We start from the raw sequence: 17,289 nt of genomic DNA on the forward strand, positions 1-17,289 counted from the left end.
AACAACATACTGAACATTTTTTGGTTCAGTTCTAGTACTGGGATTACATTGTACAAAGTGGATCATTTATTTAATACTGATTATGACAACCTAATGTGTTTGAATTCAGTTTTTTTTCTTCTTTAACCAGTAATACCAATTAGTAATGTGTAATTAATTTCAGATCAGTTTGCATAATTTAATAATATTTCTAAAACATTTAATTTCAAGCACAATCATCCTTTTAGGTGATCATGTTTTAGCTGTGTACAAGATTCATAGTTTAAAAGTACCATTTGAACTATATTTTAACTGCTTATAAACCAGAACATAATTATGTTTATTAATGTATGAAAACTGCAAGCACAAAATCTTAAAATTAAAAAAATTCCATGTGCACTGCTAACATACGCTGTATGATAATGCTAGAATTACTGTGCTTTCGAACCTCTGTTCATTTCAGCTTGACTTTCTAGCTGGGACTGCACGCCAATTATAGTGTACGGTTTGAGAGGTACAGCATTTGAATGGTACAGCCCACCTGCTTTTCAAAGTAAAAAAAAACATAAATTATGCTCACCTGATAATTTCATGTCCTTCTGTATGAGAGTCCACTGCATCATTCCTTACTGTTGGGAAATACTGAACCTGGCCACCAAAAGGGGGCAAAGACACCCCAGCCAAAGGGTTAAATACTCCCCCTACTTCCCTCATATCCCAGTCATTCTGCCAAGGGAACAAGGAACAGTAGGAGAAATATCAGGGTAAAAATGGTGCCAGAAGAACAAAACTAATTTTGGTCCGCCCATCAGAGTTTACGGGCGGGGGCCATGGACTCTCCTCATACAGAAGGAAATTAAATTATCAGGTAAGCATAATTTATGTTTTCCTTCTTAATATGGTCTCAAGAAGGATGTGCCTTGGGACAGGTGATCTCGACAGAGCCACCAGGAGAGTGATTCTCTCGACCGGTTGTCCAGAGAAATCTTTTGAGACAGATCCGAATGATCGCCATTCCACTGTCTCTGCATGCACAGCTGAAGTCGTCTCAGGTGGAATCTGGCAAAAGTAATGATGTCCATGCTGGACACCATAAGACCAATCACCTCTATACACCGAGTCACAGAGGGCAAGACAAGCGGAAGTTAGCTTGTAATGTCTCTGGTCTGTAAGGAATATCCTCATGGATATGGAGTCTATTATAGTACCCAGGAATTCCACTCTGGTACTGGGAATAAAATAACTCTTTTCTAAATTTATCTTCCAACCATGAGATCGAAGAAGAAACAGAAGAGACTTCGAATGATCTTTGCCAGCTGACAGGATGGTGCTTGAACTAGAATATTGTCCAAGTATGGAGCTACTGCTATACCTCTGGTTCTGGCCACTGCAAGCAGTGCCCCTAGAACATTTGTAAAAACTCTTGGAGCAGTAGCTAGACCAAACGGAAGTGCAATAAATTGGAAGTGCTGGTCCAGGAACGCAAACCTTAGGAACCTGAAGTGTTCCTTGTGGATTGAAACGTGAAGGCAAGCATCCTTCAGATCTATAGTGGTCATGAACATTCCTTACTAAACTAAGGGAAGGATAGACCTTACTGTCTCCATCTTGAACGAGGGGACAGATAGGAATTTGTTTAAGCACTTTCGGTCTAGAATGGGACGGAAAGTTCCCTCCTTCTTTGCGACCACAAAAAGGTTTGAATAGTATCCCAAACCTCTTTCTACTGGGACAATGACTCCTAGGGAGGAGAGATCCCTCATGCACCCCAGAAAGGCTTCTCTCTTTTCTGGCCTGGAAAACAGGTTTGATAGGAGGAATCTGCCCTTGGGTGGATGAGACTTGAAACCTATCTTGTATCCCTGAGCGAAAACCTCCAGGACCCACGGGTCTTGCACTTCCTCAAACCAAGCGTCTGAAGAGAGCGACAGTCTGCCCCCTACGTGATCCAGAACCGGATCGGGGGCTGCCCCCTTCATGCCGACTTTGTCTCAGCTGGCTTCTTGCTCTGCTTGGATTTATTCCAGGACTGAGCCGGTTCGATACCCCTGGATTGCTCAGGCTTGCAGAGGGCTGCTGACGTTGGGATTTATCAGAACAAAAGGAATGAAAATTGGGACCTTGTCCCTTAGGCTTGTTCTTCTTATCTTGCGGTAAAAAGGCACCCTTGCCTCCAATAATCGTGGAGATAATTGAGTCCAGGCCTGGACCAAATAAAATCTTTCCCTTAAAAGGGAGGGAAAGAAGTCTGGACTAAGAAGTCATGTCCACAGACCAGGACTTCAGCCAGAGTGCCCTACGGGCTTGAACAGAATAACCTAAAGCATTAACATTCATTAATTTGCATATTAGCATCACAAAAAAAGAATTAGCCACCCTTAAGGCCTTAATTCTCTCCTGGATCACATCGAGAGGACCCTCCACCTTGATCAACTCAGATAAGGCATCGCACCAGTAGGTAACCGCTCCAGCAACCACAGCAACAGCCGCTGCAGATTGAAAGAAATATCCCGTATGTTGAAACATCGGCCTCCATTACATATGCAGCGTCGCCCGCAAAATCCTCCGCCGCCAGATTTTACGCGATTTTGGTATTGCATATACGGCATAGCATACAAGTTACACGCATATATTTCACCCTTCGGGCGTATTTTTTTTACCCATAGACTAACATAGAACAGCCGCGCAATTTGGTATCCAATATACAGCGTAAGGATTTACGCGCTCAGAATTCAGAGAATCTACTCCATTCTTATCTCGCCACAAATTGCAGGCGCAGTAACCCTTGCACTGACTAAAAAAGCAACGTAACTCCCTGAAGGCCTAACAAACGAATGCGCAATCACATACATATCAGCCACAAATCGCAAACAGTTAAACCTCTTCTAAGCATTTATTATTCCTGCCTCTGTAAGTGTGTCAAACCAATCACACTTCAGTGTAGTGTGCTGAAGCTCAACGAACAATCCAAACACACTGAAGAAAATGGCGGCTGCGCATGGGTTTATATATGAATTTTGAATAGCGTAATTACGTGTTGCATTTATATTTGAAATCGCGGTTCATTTTTATGAGTGTTAGCCTAATTTGCATAAAACTACTCTTTATTGACAATTTCCGTGGACAAAATACTGGCGTAAGTTACTTACGACGACTGAAATGTGTATTTGTGCACATTTCAGAAGATCGCCAGTTTGTCCTACTTACGCCAGTTTAGCATCTAACAGTGCAGTATATGTAATACCCCGATGTGCGAGGTGAAATTACGGCCGGCGCAGGTTCCCACGCTTGCGCCGAAACCTGCACCATATATGTGATTGCGCCCATCTTTCTTAACAGAGTGGCTCTTTAAACGACAAACTATCCTCAAGCGGGATAGTAGTGTGCGTTTAGCAAGCGTGGAGACAGCACCATCTGCCTTGGGGATGGAACCCCACAACTCCAATTGAGAGTCTGGGACTGGGAACAATTTCTTAAAGGAAGAAAAAAGGGAAAATGAAGAACCAATCCTTACCCATTCACTCTTAATAATGTTCGCCATCTTTACGGGAACCGGGAAAATCTGTGGTAAAACCCTGTCCTCGTAAACCTTATCTAATTTAGGAATCAAAGGTTCCTCAGGTAATTTGGACTCTGAAACCTCTAACGTAGCCAAAACGTTTTCAACAGAAAGCGTAAATGCTCAATCCTAAATCTAAAATCTGATTCCTCCGCAACTGGAGGTTTAGAGGCAGCAGATTCTGACCCAGAAAGAGCGCCCTCTGAAGTATCAGAAGCGCCTTCATCATCAGATAATCTTGTATCAGATAAATCCAACAAACTAGTTGATGACCCCTGGGAAGGATAGCAATATTTGACCTTTCGTTTGCGCTTAGCAGGGTGAGGTAAAGCACTAAAGGCTGCAGACACTGCCATTTGCAATTGCTCAGTAAAGTCTGGCAGTAAAAAGCCCCCTCCAGATGGAGGATTGGAGTTCTACGGGAAGCTGCATGTGTATTGGGAGATGACTGTAGGGTGTGCACCTCATGGGATGGAGACTCCTCAGAGGTGGACGGCTCAGTGGTATCAAATATATTAACCTTCTTTGACATGATTACTTTATCAAGGTATGTGGAACATAGTTGAGCGGGTGGGTATACAGTGGCCTCCTCAAAATATAGACAGATATTAGACTAAGGTAAAGAGGGAGTACCCTCTAACGCATCAGAATCCTCTATAGCTTGTGCTTACAAAACAGACTATTGAGTAATAAGAAAAAATGGCACCTTTATACCCACAATGACTGGGGCACTTACCAACTCCTATGACCCAGGCCAAACAGAGAAACCGTTTTCTTCTCCGGTAAACTGCGCGGCCAGGAAAGAGGAAATAAGTGTGACCACACCCGGTCACATGGTGCACAATACAGGACAGCCCCTGCTATAATAGCAAAAAAGCAAGCCAAGTCTTTCAAGCTGTGTAGCTTCCAAAACGAAAGTAAAATCCTGTACGTTCCAACATCTGCCTGAGCCTCATCTTACACATGTAGCAGCATAATCAAATAAATTTATGTGATTAATCCCCACTGTTCAATAATTCCCCTCTGGAGATATTAACCCTTAATTACATACAGATAAAAGGAGCCACATTGTGACCCTGTCTTCTTGCGTTATCATATGTGTAAAAAAAAATGAAACGATCTTACCGGAATCTAGCCGTGGAACAGAAACACAGCCTCTCAAGTTTGACAGTCTTGTAGCATCGCTCCTGACATGGACTTGAGTGATGGAAGCAAGCAGTGAAATTCGTCAACACTGTATGCTTAGGAGCTGTTAATACGAGTCTGGATGTGTTCGCAGAAAGACTCTCCCTGCATCTCCAGACTCTAATTTTCCTCAATGCTCTCACTGAGAGGCTGATAAGACTAATTAAAACTCCAGTCCCATTTCAAAGGGTAGATATCCTTCATAAGGAACTACTCCGAATCTTCTGACACTTCTCTGCCAACCTCCTGTGACGAAAGGCAAAAAATTACTGGGATATGAGGGAAGTAGGTGGAGTATTTAATTGGCTGGGGTGTCTTTGCCTCCTCCTGGTGGCCAGGTTCAGTATTTCCAAACAGTAAGGAATTATGCCGTGGACTCTCCTCATATTAAGAAGGAAAAAAAGGTTCAAGCTGATAGAAAAATATAACTTACATGTGAGGTAGGAGGGGGATAAGGGCAATACAATCGTGCAATGCTTTAAAATACTAGAAACATGTATATAATTCATTGCCCAATTTAGAAGTCTTTGCAGGGGGGAAAAATGAGCTTCACAAGGCAAATTTTTAATATGTGATGACGAGCTTATTTGTAACAATGTCCTTCACAAGGCAAAATTGAATATGTGATGACGAGCTCATTTATAACAATGTCCTACTTTTGTGTAGAGGAGATTGCACCTTTAATTATTGTTGTAAACTTAAATGTTCAACAAAACTACATACCAAAAAATAAATGAATATAAATAAACAAATAATCATTAAGACTCTACTGAAGACAGTCAGGGGAAAATAAATATTTGTAAAGACTTCACAAACCTGCTAAGTTTCCATGGGAACAACAGTCACTCTCTTCTGGCTTGTCCATCACAGAACACACAATTTTCTAATGTAATTAAGTTTGTCTATAGCAACTTAAAAATGGTCTAAAAACCCACCTTTGCATTCTATCGAGCCAGAAATACTGACATTCATTCCAAAAAAATGTATTAACTTTGTGGTGATGAGAGTGATGGATAGAAAGTTGTAAAAGCACCCACCTCACAATGCTTTCGCCAAATGTCAATGTTCTTGCGCTGCGCTTTCGAGAAATGGTCCCAGGCTTTTTGTCTGGTGGAAGCGTTGAAAACGGCCACAATCTGCTCAACTTTGGTGAACAAGGAAGTCAAACAAGACAAGCAATTTATGATGTGATCATTCCAGAGAAAGCAAAAAAAAAGACACTTGGCTCCTATGGATAATGTCCGTAGACAAGATCTATAGGCAGCCTGTAAATGTCTTTTGTACTTACATGTTGTTAGTTTTGGAGATGAGTCCATCAAGCGTCACTCCAATACTTTATTTTAAATAATTAAATAGTTAATAATTACTATTTTAAAGTCTATAGAACTGTAGAACCTAGCAGACTAAACAAAAGAAAACCACACTTTTTCTGTATTTCTGAGGCTAACTAAACACATATTCCTGTCAGATAAGTTTTATGTATGAAAGTCATATTATTTTGCCATATTATAAATTGTTGCACTTGATAATTTTAGCTTCATATTTAACAGTTTGGTAAGAGAATTTTAAAGTACAGCCAACATTAAAGGGACATGCACATTTGTGAAATAGGCAACCATTAAAGGTTTCACTCATATATGGCCTCATACAGGGGCATAGAATAAAATGTGTGCTGTTTATTTTCATTGTTTTTGTTTCACAAAAAGAGCAACATCAGAACAAGGGGTCATGATTTCAAGTAGAGTGTGCAAGAGTAATTGGCAGAAGCACTTCACAGAAAAAGTGGTTGATTCATGGAATAAACTTCCATTAGCGGTAATAAAGGCAAAAACTGTAGGGGGACTTAAAGTGTAAGGATATCCAACAAGCTAATTAAGCTCAAACTTTTTAGATAATTTGGGCAGACTTATTTAGCCCATGATTTGTATCTGCTACCAAAGTATGTTTCTTTGTTTTTTCTCCCTGTTTATTTCTTTATGCAGAGTTTTTTGCACATCGGACCTTAGAAACAATGGCAAGTGGTCTGGCTGCTGTCAAATGCCGACTCCTCCCTTCCCTGAACCTGTGAATGAGCTGCACTTAGTCTGGTGATCCTCAAGTACTCCCAAGGCACTTTTTGTGCATCTCATAGCAAAACACATCTGTTTAACCCATTTGCAACCAGAGGTCATAAGCTACTGATAATATTTCCTATACTCTCTCACTCCTCTCTAATCACTCTCTCCCCTCTCTCCTATCTTATTCATGTTTCAATCTTTGTTCTCTCTCTTTACTCTTGTCTCTTTCCCCCTACTCTCTATATACTGCTCCCTCTGTCTCTTCCCCTCACTCTTCATCTCCTTTCACTCCCTCCCATGTTTTCCCTTTCTTCTCTCTTTTCAGTCTCTCTTTTTTTCCACTTCTCATCTTTCTCTCTCTGACACTCCTCTCGCTCTCCCTTCTTTCAATTATCTGACTCCTCTCTCATTTCTCTCTTCATTACCTATCTCCCTCCTCTAATTTTCTCTTCTCACTCTCTTTCTTATTCCTCTTTGGTTTTCCCTCTCTCTTTATCCCCACTCTCCATTTTCTCCTCTTAACTCACCTCTGTCTTTTTTCTATGTCCTCTCTCTCCCCCTTCACTTTTCTTGATATTTCTCCCATTGGTGTCTCCTTTTAGAGAACTTCTTTACCACTATGTCTTCTCTCTCTCTCACTCTGCCTCTCTTCTCTATCCTGTCTCTCCCGTCTCTAGCCACTCTCTGTTTTCTCGCTCCAATCTCTTATCTCTTCTTTACTCTTTTCCTCCCTTTACTCTTGTTCACTTTTTTATCCCATTTAACCCTCTACTCTCTCACCCTCCCTATTATCTTTCTCTATACACTATATTGCAAAAAGTATGAAGGCACCTGATCATTACATCTATATGAGCTAGTGCTGCCTCTAGAGGTACACTATATTGTAAAAGTATATAGACACCTGATCATCACATCTATATGAGCTAGTGCTGCCTCTAGAGGTACACTATATTGCAAAAAGTATGTAGACACCTGATCATCACATCTATATGAGCTAGTGCTGCCTCTGGAGGTACACTATATTGCAAAAAGTATGTAGACACCTGATCATCACATCTATATGAGCTAGTGCTGCCTCTGGAGGTACACTATATTGCAAAAAGTATGTAGACACCTGATCATCACATCTATATGAGCTAGAGCTGCCTCTGGAGGTACACTATATTGCAAAAAGTATGTAGACACCTGATCATCACATCTATATGAGCTAGAGCTGCCTCTAGAGGTACACTATATTGCCAAAAGTATGTAGACACCTGATCATCACATCTATATGAGCTAGAGCTGCCTCTAGAGGTACACTATATTGCCAAAAGTATGTAGACACCTGATCATCACATCTATATGAGCTAGAGCTGCCTCTGGAGGTACACTATATTGCCAAAAGTATGTAGACACCTGATCATCACATCTATATGAGCTACAGCTGCCTCTGGAGGTACACTATATTGCCAAAAGTATGTAGACACCTGATCATCACATCTATATGAGCTAGAGCTGCCTCTGGAGGTACACTATATTGCCAAAAGTATGTAGACACCTGATCATTACATCTATATGAGCTAGAGCTGCCTCTGGAGGTACACTATATTGCCAAAAAGTATGTAGACACCTGATCATTACATCTATATGAGCTAGTGCTGCCTCTAGAGGTACACTATATTGCAAAAAGTATGTAGACGCCTGATCATCACATCTATATGAGCTAGTGCTGCCTCTGGAGGTACACTATATTGCCAAAAGTATGTAGACACCTGATCATTACATCTATATGAGCTAGAGCTGCCTCTGGAGGTACACTATATTGCCAAAAAGTATGTAGACACCTGATCATTACATCTATATGAGCTAGTGCTGCCTCTAGAGGTACACTATATTGCAAAAAGTATGTAGACACCTGATCATCACATCTATATGAGCTAGAGCTGCCTCGAGGTACACTATATTGCCAAAAGTATGTAGACACCTGATCATCATCACATCTATATGAGCTATAGGTACACTATATTGCAAAAAGTATGTAGACACCTGATCATCACATCTATATGAGCTAGTGCTGCCTCTGGAGGTACACTATATTGCCAAAAGTATGTAGACACCTGATCATCATCACATCTATATGAGCTAGATGTGCACTATATTGCCAAAAGTATGTAGACACCTGATCATCATCACATCTATATGAGCTTTTTGGATAAACCATTTAAAAAACAAGGGCATTAATATGAAATTGGACCCCCTTTGCAGCCAAAATTCTTCTAGGAAGTCTAGGTGCACTGCTGCTCCTGATCCTACCTAGCTTTACTCTTCAAGAAAGGATACCAAGAAAATAAAGCAACTTTTATAACAGAAATACATTATAAAGTTATTTAAAACGGCATGCTCTTTCTGGATCATGACAGTTTATTTTTAAATTTACCCTTTAAAATTCTGAACTACCTTCATATTTTTCTTTTTAAAACAGAAACAGTTTTTGTACATTTTGTAGAATTAAAAATACAAACACTACATACTTCTTTTTTTTTTGTACAGTGTCTATCAATAAAAAAAAATCATCCTATGAGCAGTGTACTTTTTATGACCTAAAAAAGTTACAAACTGAACTCCAACAGTGCACGGCTAATGCTCTGAATATGAAAAATCTTTGAAATATGTATCAGATTTCTAGTTAAGAAACACACACGTACAGCCATTTTTCTAAATGTGAAGGGTATTTAAAGATCTCAATATGTTTTAACATTTAAGTGCTTAATTGAATAGGCAATTAGCTAGTTCCTCGGTGTTAGCTCCGTAGTGAATTTTTATTTGACATTTCTGAAGGGCGCAGCTTTAGTTAGGCAGATGTTAGCCCAATGCCAATTCCATTTGAAATAAAAGTCTGTACAGCATGCTGATTCCAACTCCATTTTCTTGGTGCACACAATGTTAATCTTGTTTACTTATGCTGTGGTGCATTTTACTCTGATGGCGTGTCTGGGAAATTTGCATGTCAACTTAACAGCAGGGTGGAAGAATGCTATAACCTCTTATCTAATGGACACAAAATGAGTCCTTTCAATCCTGAAAGGACATAGTTTTAATCCAGCACATGGACAATTCTTTGGTAGTATAGTTGAATGTAACTAAATCATATTTATTAAAGGGATATTCCAGCTAAAATAGAAAACCACATGGATGCATTTCGGTATTGAACAGAAGCAATTTTGTAATATACATGCACTAGCAAAAAGGCTTCTAATAAAAGCTATAGCTGTTTCAAAAGTGTATTTAAGTATGCACTGTGCACCAGCATTTTAAACACAACACTTGTTCAGAGAGCCTAAGGTACTTGTACCATATGGTAATGACTCCATTTGTTAATTGCTGACATGATACAAGCCCCACTGATTATCTAAGCAGCTGCATTATTTAAAATGTGGGTGCAGTGAAAATGAAAATATCTAGCTATGCTTCACATGCACCTACAGAGAAAAATGTTAACACTAAAACAGTGATAACTCTTAATAGAAGCATTTTTGCCAATACATGTATATTGAAAATATGTTTCTTTTAAAACATGCAATAAATCTATGTGCATTTATATTTTGACTGGGATGTCCCTTTAATATTAAACCCTTTACAGGGTTTGCAATAAAATCAAACAAAAATGCAGTAGCATATGTTATTTTTCTGTAGATTTCATGTTAAAGTTCACAGGAAAAATAGTTACTACAATATTTTGCTACACTTTGGACGAGTACCAACATAATAATTATAAACTATATAGGAAAAAGCTAAAAATAGTTGTCTTAGAATAGGGTTGCCATACTGCATCTTTAAGGGAGGACAGTTATGAAAGTACATATGACAGGGGCTGTTTAAAGAAATGTTTTGAATAATGTTCCATTATAAAAACTCTGGTTTTTGTATTTTTCATATGTGTCCTCCTTTAAAAAAAAATTGGCAAACTTACCTTAGAACGACTCAACAATGGCCCCTTTAATACTTCATAGTAAAAGCTTAACACCTTTTATTTTCTGTAAATGTTAATGGAATACTTTCTAAAAACAACCTCCCTTTACCCTCACTTACTTTGTGTCCTAGTTCTCACTCTGCAGCCATTTCCTTCACAGGCAGAGCACTACAAACAGTCAGTAACTACAACTGTCTGCTGGTCGAGATTGAAGGCGTGCGCTCACGCTAACTGTGCTGAGTGTGCGCCTTCAATCTTAACAGAAGTGACAATTACAGCTTCTAGTGCACGTTACAACTTCTAATTGTCTGATTGGTGTGAAAAAAAAAACAGCTGCTGATAGGGGAGGACAACAAAAGTACATACTGTAGGTGTAAAGATGGGTAGATTTCTCCAAAAATATACCATTTACATTATTTTTATTTTTTACAGGAAATTAAAGGTAAAGGGAGTATGTCATCACAATTTAAAGGGACTGGTTTTGCCCCTATATTTAATAATATATTACATAACACATTTACATACACATTAAAGGATTTTTTCATACATAGTATACATCAAGGGAGAAGCAAATTAACTGAATACAAAATGTTTGTGTTTTTTTTTTTAAAAAAAAAAGCATTTAAAACTATCACTTTGCAAGCACAATGTGCATTTTTATGGATCAAAAGTAGCACAGGAAGAAACCAGTTTAAAACCCTGGTGAGGATGTATATCTGATCCTCCTTGATTGGGTCAAGTCAGTAATGCATTGCTAGGTTACTGCATACATAACTACAGATGGGCTCCAGCCACTCTACAGAGAGTGAAACAAGTATTTGCAGAGATATTTTAAAACAAAAGCAAGAAAATAAATTCAATGAATATTTACTGTGCATTGCATGCTTCTTGAACTAAACATTATGGACTAGTTAACAAGTGGAACGCTATAGTTAGCTTAAGTGCAATATTACAATATTGTTCCTGCATTAACTTGCGCTCATATTACAATTTGAAAGTAAACATGACTGCTCGAATTTGCACTCATCTGGTTAGCGCATCTGAAGACCTTGCGTAAAGGATTAGGGCTAAATAAAAATTTGCACCAAACACAACATAAATACTTTAACATAAAGTGTTACACTCATAAGACTTCATATGTGTTTGAACGTAAAGGGCTATATATATATATATATATATTTATAGATATTTCTAAATATGTGTGTAGGTATGTGTATATATATATATATATATATATATATATATATACACTGGCGTTCAAAAGTTTGGGGTCACTTATACATTTCCTTATTTTCCATGAAAACATACATGAAATGAGTTTGAATTAGGAAATAAAGTCATTGACAAGGTTATAAATAATGCATTTTAAGTGAAATGATAATTGTGTCCTTCAAACGTTGCTTTTGTCAAAGAATCCTCCTTGTGCAACAATTACAGCCTTTCAGACCTTTGGATTCTAGTTGTTAATTTGTTGAGATAATGTGAAGGGATTTCACCCCATGCTTTCTGATAAACCTCCCACAAGTTGGATTGGCATTTCTTATGCACCACACAGTAATGCTGCTCCCACAAAAGCTCAGTAGGGTTACTATCTGGTGACTGTGCTGGACAACACTGTGGGATTAACAATTTGAACTTTTTTACTTGGAAATAGTATATTCTAAGACTATTACCCCATATCTACACCACTTGGAAGTGGGGAATCAAAGGTAATAGATATAAACATGGCCACAAGTAATTTTTACTCATTACTATCCATAGATGAATTGTATAAGAGCAGACCTACACTTAAGGATACATTTAATCCAGATAAAGAAATTAAGGACATATCAGAGGTGTTTCTATTGATGGAGAGGGCCTTGATAAAAGAATACCAAATATGGTGGGACAAAAGGTCTCTGGAAAAGTATGTGGACATAAAAATGATACCACGAGGCCTTAGACTAAAGAAGAGGCCAACATTTTTGATAATAGATTATAGCTTTTTATTAGAATGGAATGATATACTCACAGAGTGTTCAATCAGGCTTATGAACCTAATTATTAGACACAAGGAACAAAAATTAACAGAGGCTAGGCAGAAAATTCAAGCTATACAAAAGGACTTGAATCAGTTTGTGGATCATAGTCACTATGAGAAACTTGATAATCTATTCAGACAAACTGTTGACAACATGAAGAGGGATATAAACAAACTTAAGTTTCACAAATTTACAAGAGATTCAGAGGACTATACATACAATAGGGTCTATCAGAATAAATAAAAAATCAAAGTGACTAGCTAAAGAATGTAATTTCCTATTTCTAAGATTAGTAAAACTGTTTACATAATGCATTTTTTTTAATATAAATACCTAAAATATAATTAATCAACTTTTAAAGTGAAAAAACCTTTGCCATATAAAGTTAATCTATTTTGTAAACAGATTTTATATAATATCCACGCTTCATTTAAAGGGTTATTATAGTGAACAAATTACATGCTCTCATTTGCTCTCTGTGACTCCTGGACAGTACTTTAACTATGTGTTTAACACATTTGAGGAGGAGGGGTTAAACACATAGCATTGCAGGCCCACTAGTGATAAAATTACATGTTATAGGGAAATAGAGCATGTCATTTTCCCACTATAATGGCCCTTTAAACTGTTACTTCCAAACCAGTTGTAATCAAAATAGCATAGCTGAGCACTAGCCATACATGGACATTAAAGAACAGTGAGGATGATTGGCAGCCTGCCACTATTGTCTAAAAAGTTATGAAGTTTCTGTTACAGTTGGCGTGCTATAGACTTCAGATGCTTGTAGATGACATCATGCTAACAGCAACATGAAGATAATGCACAGAGGGGAGATTGCTGGATATCTGACAAATACATGCTAAGACTTTAGAGATCTGTTGTCATAAACTGTATTGGACTAACTGGATAACATTTTAGTTTTTTTCCCACTATATAAAATATAATTTTCTTGTTGCAAATCGAGCAAGTCCAGCTATTTCAAGACACTAATTTATCAATGTATCTAATAGGTTCTTTATGCAGGAAACATTCAGTCATACAACCCAAACTGATTCCTTCATAATGGCTAAAATGGGAGGGAACTCCCCTGAATCATAAGGCGGCAGAGAGTTCAGGTCAGCCAGAACAGCTGGAAGCATCTGGCTGAAATAGCTCACTGCACAGCTCCTGCGCTTTCTGCAAAACTTTATCGAGCTTCATAAAAGTTTGGTGGAGCTGGTAACAGCAGTGGGACTCATCTCCACCTACAGCCTAATGGGTATTACCGGGGTTCATAGTACTTATAGGAGCACTGACAATCCTTCAGTTTTTGATATACTGCAAAATGCCAGTGCACTATCAGGTGTGTGTATGTATATATATATATATATATATACACACATATATACATATATATATATAAATATATATATATATATATATATATATATATACATATATATATACATATATATATATATATATATATATATATATATATATATAAGTAAGCTATGTGTATGGAGGGCACTCACAGGATTTGTAGGATAGGTAAAAGTATATAATCTTTATTTTCCAAAACTAGTAGTACATCAAGCAATGTCGACGTTTCTGCCTATTCAAAGGCCTTCTTCAAGACAAATTTTTATCATCTACAGTGCACATAGCTCACTGAACCTCCAATGGCTCCCAGTGCCTAGAAACGGGGATCCGTTGGAGGTTCGAAACGTCGACATTGCTTGATGTACTGCTAGTTTTGGAAAATAAAGATTATATACTTTTACCTATCCTACAAGTCCTGTGAGTGCCCTCCATACACATAGCTAACTTGTTTATCATTCTGAGGATTGCACCCGGGCTATGGTTGCACAAGAGTGGAAGGAGTTCTAGGCTACCGGCTATTATTATATATATATAAAAAAGTAATGCCTCCAAGTCTGTAATTTTTTATCTATTGGAGTGACGTGAATGTTCATGTATGATGTTATAGAGGTGTCCTTACCCTACTAATTTATGCTTTTGTTTTTCAGATTGAGTGAATACAACTATGGATCCAAGGCTAAAACAAAGAGCTGTCATTGAATTTCTGACAAAAGAGGGTTGCACACCTAAGGAAATCCATAATCGGCTGAAGAGGTGTTACGGAGACACTGTAGTGGACATTAGCAATGTTAGGAGTTGGGTGAAGGAGTTTCAAGAAGGAGAAACCAAAATTGCAGATAAGCTGAGGAGTGGCCATCCGTCAACACCAGTCAGACTGATAAAAATGCCAAAGCTGATGCAAGAACACACTTTCAAATGGTCTAGGCTCCCCCCCACCATCACCAGAAGGATGATTTATTCTGATATAATTTGTTTACTACAGCCTATTTTCAGTATAAGTGGCAGTTTTAGCAAAACAAAACAGCTATTTCAAATGAAAAAAGTATAAAAGTTGTTAAAATAGATTATTGTGAGCACATTAAAGGGGAGAACATTTGACTAATAATATTGGCAATAAACGCATTTAAGCAGTCATAGGGATTCTATTTTTCTTTTCTTTTCTCACAAACAGGAAAATAAAGTACAGTGGCAGAATTTCCAGGGTCGACAAGGTCGTACGTGTAACCAGGCCCTTAGTGTCCACCATTCGGAGGGAAGGCCCAGCAGGTGCGCCCGGGCTCTGGAAGAGTTCCGCCACTCAGAAAAGGGCCCAGCAAGTGTGCCTCATATCTTAATTTCTAAGCCCTTGAAGGCCGCCTCTTATCTCAGTTAATTTTGACAGCTAGCCAGTGCTAGTTCATGTGTGTCATTTAGATAACATTGCGCTCACTCCAGTGGAGTTGCTAATGAGTTAGGACTGATTGGCTAAAATGCAAGTCTGTCAAAAGAACCGAAATAAGGGGGCTTAGATACAGGGTAATCACAGAGGTAAAAAGTGTATTAATATAATAGTGTTGGTTATGCAAAACTGGGAAATTGGTAATAAAGGGATTATCTATATTTTTAAACAAAACAAATTCTAGAGTAGACTGTCCCTTTAAATAAGTGTACATAACTTTTGATGTCTTGTAAAATCCTTATTTATGTATAAAAGAGTGCATTTGACTCCTTGTAACTAGCATTACCATTTTTACTTACCAGAAATTAAATTGAGCAAATTATTTTAAAAATGTTATTGCCAATGATGTTTGTTGACTAATCTGTGATGTGGTATTATTAATATAAGCATATTAAAATTAAAGGGACAATAAGTCAAAATTAATCTTTCATAATTCAGATAGAGGATGCTATTTTAAAAAAAAACTTTCCAATTTACATCCATTAACAAAATGTCAACACTTGTTGAATCACCAGCTCCAACTGAGCATGTGCTAGAATTCACAGAATATATGTATATGCATTTGTGTTTGGCTGATGGCTGTCACATAGTACAGGAGGAGTGAAAAAAACGACTACTCATTTGAAGTTCAGACTATGGGTTAGATTCTACCCCCGTACTTTCCAGATTGCTGGAAATGTAAGTTAAGAAGCAGCGGCTCCTTAACTTGTCCGCCATCTCTGAGGCGGCGGAGAGCAATCAGACCGATCGGATACAATCGGGTTGATTGACATCCCCTGCTAGTGGCCAGGGGGCGGTATTTCACAAGCATTTCATGAGAAATGCTTGTGTAATGATAAATGCCGACAGCGGATCATGTCCGTCCAACAAATGATAAATTGGTCCCCAAGTGCTAATGCATTGTCTTTTTATCATGCATTTGTTGATTATGCAAATCTACTGTATTTACTGGTCCTAAAACGTGATAGTGGAATAGTAAAATGCTTTAGATAGATGTTAGATAATCATTGGTAACTAACTGTTAAAAGGGCCATTATAATTAAAAAAATAATTAACCCCTTTGCAATAGCATTGCAGTGTTGTAAGTATTAAAATGACATGGTCTAACGAGTTATAGCAAGTAATTTGTTCACCATAATTGTCATTTAACCTCCATCCCACATCTTAAAGAATCTTGAAACACTTTCAGATTGTAATATTAATTGTTTGCAAAAAAAAGTAAATGTACCAAAATCATGGGTTTTTTTTGGAGGGGGGGAGGTGCTTTATGGATTTGTGCACCGGGGCCCTGAGATTTCTAGTTACACTTCTCATAAAGTGGCACATATTTGGTGCTGACAAACAGATAGAACCTGGCATAACTGTATTAGCTCTTGCTGTATAGCTCAAAATTCAAGTCACTTGCATTTTAACATATCAAAAGAAATATTTCATAGAAAATCCATTCAATATATTTCAGAATAATTACATGATTATTACAATTTTTACACTTGTATAGCTTTAAAAAATACATTTTATAATGCTTGGAAGGCAAATTTAGAGTCAGACTTATCTCAGCGTTTGTGTACTCATGCCTACGGACAGCCACAATAGAGGCTATCTATGAAATTGCATGACTGTCCCTTTGGATTTTTCCAGTTGTTATAAATCTGTCATGTAGACAGAGGCAATGGTTGATTTGAGAGTGGCCTGCAATTACTTCTGATTGAATGGCAGCTCTATAAATATTTGCAAAA

General features: G+C 37.9%; 1 protein-coding gene across 4 annotated transcripts in view; it reads right to left on the reverse strand.

Annotated features, from left to right (window-relative positions):
* The window catches only part of ENOX1 (ecto-NOX disulfide-thiol exchanger 1), a 1,465,540-nt gene that overhangs the window by 365,449 nt on the left and 1,082,802 nt on the right, over positions 1-17,289 (reverse strand). For all 4 annotated transcript variants that reach the window (XM_053707980.1, XM_053707982.1, XM_053707981.1 and 1 more), the window contains one exon: positions 5,761-5,867. In XM_053707980.1, the coding sequence (XP_053563955.1) occupies positions 5,761-5,867 (107 nt within the window). The remainder of the gene's footprint in view (positions 1-5,760; positions 5,868-17,289) is intronic.

Source organism: Bombina bombina, chromosome 3, assembly GCF_027579735.1.
Source record: "Bombina bombina isolate aBomBom1 chromosome 3, aBomBom1.pri, whole genome shotgun sequence".
In the NCBI taxonomy this organism is placed as follows: domain Eukaryota; kingdom Metazoa; phylum Chordata; class Amphibia; order Anura; family Bombinatoridae; genus Bombina; species Bombina bombina.